This window comes from Suricata suricatta, chromosome 10 (genome assembly GCF_006229205.1).
Source record: "Suricata suricatta isolate VVHF042 chromosome 10, meerkat_22Aug2017_6uvM2_HiC, whole genome shotgun sequence".
Lineage (NCBI taxonomy): Eukaryota > Metazoa > Chordata > Mammalia > Carnivora > Herpestidae > Suricata > Suricata suricatta.
In genome coordinates, this window is record NC_043709.1 from 62,855,754 (window position 1) to 62,862,912 (window position 7,159).

The following is a 7,159-nucleotide window of genomic DNA, read 5'->3' on the forward strand; positions in this document are numbered from 1 at the left end:
TTCAATTAAGTTTTGCCCTGGGTACTAACATATTACATAGCCTTAGTGTTCTTTAAAATGAACCAGTTCCCCAGGCAGACCGCCTTCCAGTGGTTAACAGAACAAATTACCTTTCCAGACTCTGAGAGGAGCAAACTCTGAGGGGCACCTCTTTCCACAAGACGAACCCTGGAGAAGAACAATATTCAATTTATGTATTACGTATTATATATGTATGTATGTATCTTTAAAACAATGGCCACACCCCGTCTACTACAACTATATACTCCATGTACTGCTCTCGTGAGGCCTCTACTTTGTCTCTTTTTCTTATGCTAGAACAGCTTCTCAAACTCGGTACTAACATTTTGGGTCAGAGAATGTTCTGTTCTGATTTTTTGTGAGGCGCTGTCTTGTGCATTTCAGAACGGTCAGCAATATCCCAGGCCTCTACGCACTAGATGTCAACAGCAACCGCCTTGTCGGGACAACCCAAACCGTCTACATTGTCAAATGTCCTCCGGAGGGCAGTGCCTTCCCAGGCCGAGGAACACTGCGCTAGAGAGATGGTCTACCTGAGCAGCTGGGCCAGGGCCACAGGGATGCCCGTGAACACAGGTGGGGTCAGTGGGACCTGGGAAAAATGTCCCAGGGCCCTTTGGGACTCTGCTTGGGACACAGCTAAAAGCCTACTGTAAGCTGAGGAAGAAGACTTTTATTCCCGGGGTCTGGATAAAGTGTTGTTGTTTTTTTAATTAAAAAAAATTTTTTTATGTTCTCTATTTATTTTTGAGAGACAGAGAGAGACAGTGGGAATAGGGGAGGGTCAGAGAGAGAGGGAGATACAGAATGTGAAGCAGGCTCCAGGCTCTGAGCTAGCTGTCAGCACAGAGCCTGACGCGGGGCTCGAACCCACGAACCTGTGAGATCATGACCTGAGTCATGGACTCTTAACTGACTGAGCCATCCAGGCACCCATAAGTGTTGTTTCAAAAACCCCACTCTGCCTCATTTATCTTGCCAGTTCCATTTTTTATTTTTAAACTCCCAGAGGAAAGGGTCTATCCGTTCTAGTTTATATCAAATGTCACAGAATATTTTTACACAGACAGGAACAAAGTATTACATGTAAATAGTAAAGAACAGCACAGCAACCATGACGAAGCATTCTTCTTACAAACATAAATATTAATTAGGTATTAATAAAAACGAATTCCTTCCCTCTTTCCATCCCTTCCTGGAAGGTACAAACAAAAGGAATGAGGGAAATAAAGTGCTGGCTTTCTTGAGGCTCAACATTTTTTATGCTTAGAAGCTCAAATAGGTGGCACCGGGGTGGCTCAGTAGGTTGGGCGTCTGACTCTTGAGCTCAGGTCATGATCTCACGGTTTTTGAGTTGGAGCTCTGCATCAGGCTCTGCGCTGACAGTGCGGAACCTGTTTGGGATTCTCTCTCTGATCTCTCTCTCTCCCCCCACCCTTCTCTCTGTGCCTCTCCCCCATTTGAGATATTTCTCTCTCAAAATAAATGAACTTAAAAAAATAGGGAGTGAGCATAACAAATGTACTGTACCTGTCGTGTCTCAAGGATTTCAGATCTACATACACAGTAGTTGGATCAGGCCCTGAGGTTCCCTAAAGAAAAAAATAAACCAATGTATTGTTTATTCAAAATTTAAATGAATTATATTTCCATATTTCACATTCTCAAATCAAGACACAGATAATTTAGCCATTTACATGAAAAATCCAAACTCTATTTTGAAAGCTCACCCTCTCTTCAACCAGAGGAGGCAGATTTGCAGTCAACACCTGAAAAGGACTCATGGCCTCGGGTTTCTGTCCCTCCCTCCTGAGAGAGGCGGCCACGGGCCTGGTCACAGGGCCTGGAGCAGCCCTGAAAGGTTACTCAAGGCAGAGATGAGACAGGCCAGCATCCATAGGACGTTCAAAACTAACCCTGGCCCAAGCGCACAGCAATGCACCCCTGGGGTGGGGCTCCAGGGTTAAATCATCATAAGGCTACATGGAAGTCACCTGCCTGTGGTCACAGAAGCCCTGAAAGCATCTACCCATGCAGGCCACCTTCTTTTACTCTCACTCTTGTCCAGGCCTGTATTTACCAAATTAGTGCCTCCAAGCTACATAAAATCAGACTTAGTTCTTTTCTGTTATTTACCCACCAAGAGTAACATGGCAAAGTTGCCATCTGGCTGAAGGAAAGAATACAGGCTTATTTGTGCTTCCTTTGTTAAAAAAAAAAAAGAGACAGAAAAACAGAAGGTAAGATATTATTAAAATTCAAATAGGACTCAAAAATCTTGATTCATCATCATGTACCATTAAACTACTAGAGTAAATATTTACATTGGTGCTCAATTGCTAAGCCAGGCTCCAAGCGTGCGCACCTGGTAACTCAGCGATTCTGCTGTGAAGAACAGTGCTCTTCTCATCATCCTACAGGTGAGCACACGAGGCAGGGAGAGACCCACATGCCAAGCTCGCAGTCCCAGAGCAAGTAAGTGCAGCTGGGCCCGTGCCAGGCTATCTGGCTTTGAAGCCCCGGCTGCAGGGCACCACGCACTTCTCCATTTGTTATCAAGGAAGATTTCATGATACTCACCTGTAAACATATTGCTACATTGACTCTTGATCCAAATGTGGTGCTGACAGCCCGAGGGGACAGACCGATGTCTTTGAAGAGCTTGGAGAAGGACTGCTGGAGGGCAATGCGGGGCCGCTCCTCGGCCACAACCACACACGTTCGGATGCAGGAGAGGTTGATTCCTCTGGTCTGTAAGACACCAATGGCACAGGAGCCCAAGTTAGTAGGATCATGGAAAGAACTGAATAGGCAGGGCCATTGCTACGTAGGTCAGGGAAGCCCAAGGTACTGTCTCTTCTCACACCCAAAGACAAAAATTTTTAGAAATACCAAGGGATTCCCCTAAAATCACTACCCAGTGGTAAATCTGTTCTTCCTCTAGTTCTTTCCGCTTTTATCTAAGAATCTAACATTCTTCGGCAATTCATTTTTATACCTCCCCATTTCTATACTTTAGATGTCTCTCTATTTCAAAACGGACTGAGAGAAAAAGAAATCTAGCACACTGGAGATCAAATCTTCTCTCACTCTCTCTCGCTCTCTCTCTTTTAATGTTTATTTTTGAGAGAGAGAGAGAGAGAGAGAGAGAGAGAGAGAGAGAGAGGCAGAACGCAAGCAGGAGAGGGGCAGAGAGAGAGAGGGAGACACAGAATTTGAAGCAGGCTCCAGGCTCTGAGCTGTCAGCACAGAGCCTGATGCAGGGCTTGAACTCATGAACTGTGAGATCATGACCTGAGCCAGAGTCAGATACTCAACCGCATGAGCCACCCAGGCGCCCTAAATCTTATCTTTTTTCCTTCTTAGGGTCATAATTTTCAGTGTTTTCTGACTCTCATATGCTGGTCACATGTATCATCCCTGGATACAAACATAAATAAGTTGACCTTTATCTTTGGGGCAGTCTCCAATCTCTAATAGTCTGAGGTTGCAAATTCTTTTGAGAAAAGTCCAATAGGAGGTCACAGTTGTCTTTCACCTGTACATGAAGTCATTTCCATTCAGCCTCCTGACTCATTTTACCTTCTTCTCCATAAAGAAAAGCTAAGATTCAACTTTGAAAGAGTGCATTACATTAGAAAATGGAAGAAATAAAATTCCTAAGGTTTACAAGATATTGACTGACTAGCAAAAAACAGGCAGATATGCCTGTCAACCCCTACTTGGGTCTTGTCATGCCTGGCCCATATCTGTAAAGCCTCCCTGGACTGGCTACTTGTAGTTGCTTCTTACCTTTAGCACCTCCACTTGGTTTCCAAGCCCTTTGGTGCAGAGCTCCATTACTGAATAGGAGCAGAAAGTGTCCCTTATTTTGTACTGGTTGACGGTGGAGAGCCAGAGGAAAAGGTTGTTTTCTAACTCCATAGGAGGAATTAAGATGGACTGGTGACCTGAATAGACACTGCAGGGAAAAAAGGCAAGAGCTGACATTATCAATTCATTCTAGATATCCTGATGTTTTAGTTTACCATCCATTCAACAAGTACTTACTGAGCACGAAGGGCAGTGGAGGGTCATCTTAGATATAAAGGTTGAGGAGTCAATCTTGTTACTATCCACCCCACAAGAGGATAACTAAAATAAAGCTAACGTATATACAGTATATGCAGTAACTGAGATGCAAAGATCATAAAAGAGCAAGTCATTTGAATCAGGAAAGCTGAGGCAGGGGTGCTTCACTGAATAGGCATCACTTGAGCTGGGGCTTAAAGAGTGAGCAGGAATCTGACAGTGGCTGGAGGAAATGGGGGTGATGGTGAGAGCATTCCAGTCAAAGGAACAGCATATGCAAAGGAAAAGAAGCACAGATGTATATGGTGTGTTTAAAGTTATCAGAAATCGCATCCTCATATGAAATCCTGCAGCATAGGATGCATGATGGAGTGGTGAGAAGTCTGGCCAGAAGTGTTGGGGCCAAACTATAAGAGAGTATAATTATTGTATGAAGGAGTTTGGACTTTACCCAGCAGGCAGTCACTGTGGCTTTAAGCTGGGGTAAAATTAGCACCATGGAGAGGGACTGGAGACACAGACACTGATGACAGAGAGACAGTTCTGAGAAGTGAGAGATGATGAGGGCTTGAATCCTGACAGTGCAGCCAGGAGGAAGAGAAAGGAATGAGAGAGAGTCACATATTATGTGTATAATCTACTGCCATGAATCCTCAACATGTGGATAGATCAGAATCACAAAGAGCCCAAGAATCCTGAATTTATAAAATACAGGAAATTGTGGTTGCTACCTCTGGAGCTCTAAGTTAGTAAGTCTGGGGAAGGCCCATTAGTTTGCTTTTTTAAAGACCCCTAGGTGATTCTTATGTACAGGTAGGTTTAAGAACAACTGAGCCACAAAGAATATGACAGTTGGATGTGAGACATACAATTGAAGATAATACCCACTACCCTACGGTGGATGGTCCCATCCTAACAAAGATGGGGACACACAAGAATGCCGAGTTGCAGGTATCTGTGAAGCATTCATGGAGATGTCCACCAGGGAGGTGAAAACGCAGGGCTGAGGTAAGGTTCCCTGGGAGGAGTGGGGATCTGCTATTCCATAAGACACAATCTGGCCGGGCCAGGCGTGCCACTTTCCAGCCACATGCTGTCATCCACTCTCATTATATTCCTTCCTGCCAAACCTAGGGCATGTGTTCTGGCTGTCAAAGCATGACATATTTCACCCAAGTATCACCCTTCTACTTGGCTCGGCCTCTAAAATGAGGATTACAGGATGGAGCAGAGAGTATGTAATAAGATCACTGACATACAAAAGTATGAGGCATAAAACTAACAGAGAAGAAAGAAAGGGATTATAAACAAAGCTAAATGAACTTCAGAGATCCTATTAGGTGCCACATTCGTGAAACATCAGCATTTTATTGAAACATTACCAAACTGAGGAAGCAAAGGGAAGGATGAGATGGTAATAGCCCCAAAGACATCCCCACTCATTCCTTCTTTGCTCTTCCATTCCTACCTGCAGAGACACCAGAGTGCAAAGCCAAGTCCACAGTAAGGGTCAAGGCAGATGGCGATCTGCCGAGAAGAATACAACTCACACTGGAGCTTGACGGCTCTACAAAGAGCATTGACTGCCGAGTGGGACATCTGGAAAGTAGGGAACATGGAACAGGATGGAGCTGGCAACCCACAGGCAGAAAAAAACCTCTAATGACAGTTTTGAAAAATTTCCATTTCCCCCAAACTCCTCAAAATGACATATATTTTTCATTGTTTTAAAAAGCCTATCTAACATATTCTTGTCCATTAGCCAATACTGAGTTCTATGAAATATGAATCTAAGGCTCATACTGGCTTTAACTGCGATTCTTATGATCTGTTAGCTTCTAGGCCAGGTTTAGAACACTTCGTAACACAAATTCCTCGGGATAACTTATTCCGGAAGAGCCAACGCTTTTATTTAAATATAGCAGGGACCTTTGATCCTCCGCCTACTGGTCTCGGGTACAACTAGCTGGCCTCCACATCTGAAGTCCCTGGGGCAGTGGTCATTTCTATTTTTCACAGCCCTGGCATTTCACCAGCATCCAGAGAGTGAGTGAGTATATTTGGACTTCTCTACCTTCACTCCTGTAAGCATGCCGGTTGTGGAGACACTAAAATCAAGATATGCCAACATCTCAGGAGTGGGCGGTTTATAGAGCTGAGGTAACCTTTTCCTGGGTAAGTCATCTGCAACGAAAGAAGAAAAACCTGATGTCAATTAGACACAGTGGAACGCGAAAATCACTTGTCTTCCCCTGGTTTTCTACAGTTCTGCTGCGCACAAATACAGCTTCTGGAATGTGCTAAGGCTTCGGTTTCTCATATTTAACCAAACAGCTCACGGATGTCACTCCCAGAAGTGGGCCGAGGTCAAGGCCACCATTGGGTAATATAGACAAGCAAATCCACATCAGGTAAATGTATTTACTAGCAGGCCAGTGAGGGATAATGTACACACTGGTAGAAAACATGAACTAAGAAAGCAAATCACTTGTGTTCAAATCCCAGCTCTGCCATTTACCATCGATGTGACTTTGGAGTTATTTAACCTCTTTGTGGCTGTTTCCTTATCTCTAAAATGGGAGGAATACCTACCCTCATAGAAACTGTTAGGAAGTTAATTCACATTAAGCACTTTTAAAATAACTCAAAAAGCTTAACAATCCTTAGCTGTTAATCATGCTGATTCCAACATACTATGTTAATCATGAATGCTTTAAAAGTTGTGGTTTTTTCCCCCCCCAAGTTAACATGGTAGATTTTTTTTTTATTTCAATATTTTATTGTCGAGTTGTTTTCCATACAACACCCAATGCTCTTCCCCATAAGTGCCCTCCTCCATCACCACCACCTCTCTTCCCCCCTCCCCCCTCCCCTTCAACCCTCAGTTCATTCTCAGCATTCAATAGTCTCTCAAGTTCTGCATCCCTCTCTCTCCCCAACTCTCTCTCCCTCCTCCGCTCCCCCTGGTTCTCCATTAGGTCTCTCTTGTTTTCCTGCTAGACCTATGAGTGCAAACATATGGTTTCTGTCCTTCTCTGCCTGGCTTACTTCACTCAGCATGACACCC

General features: G+C 44.1%; 1 protein-coding gene across 5 annotated transcripts in view; it reads right to left on the reverse strand.

Moving 5' to 3' along the window:
- DIP2B (disco interacting protein 2 homolog B) overlaps positions 1–7,159 on the reverse strand; it is a 224,119-nt gene that overhangs the window by 11,593 nt on the left and 205,367 nt on the right. For all 5 annotated transcript variants that reach the window (XM_029954849.1, XM_029954847.1, XM_029954848.1 and 2 more), the window contains 6 exons: positions 6,167–6,276; positions 5,561–5,691; positions 3,814–3,982; positions 2,602–2,772; positions 1,552–1,613; positions 111–168 (listed from right to left, as the gene is read on the reverse strand). In XM_029954849.1, coding sequence (XP_029810709.1) covers positions 111–168; positions 1,552–1,613; positions 2,602–2,772; positions 3,814–3,982; positions 5,561–5,691; positions 6,167–6,276 — 701 coding nt within the window. The remainder of the gene's footprint in view (positions 1–110; positions 169–1,551; positions 1,614–2,601; positions 2,773–3,813; positions 3,983–5,560; positions 5,692–6,166; positions 6,277–7,159) is intronic.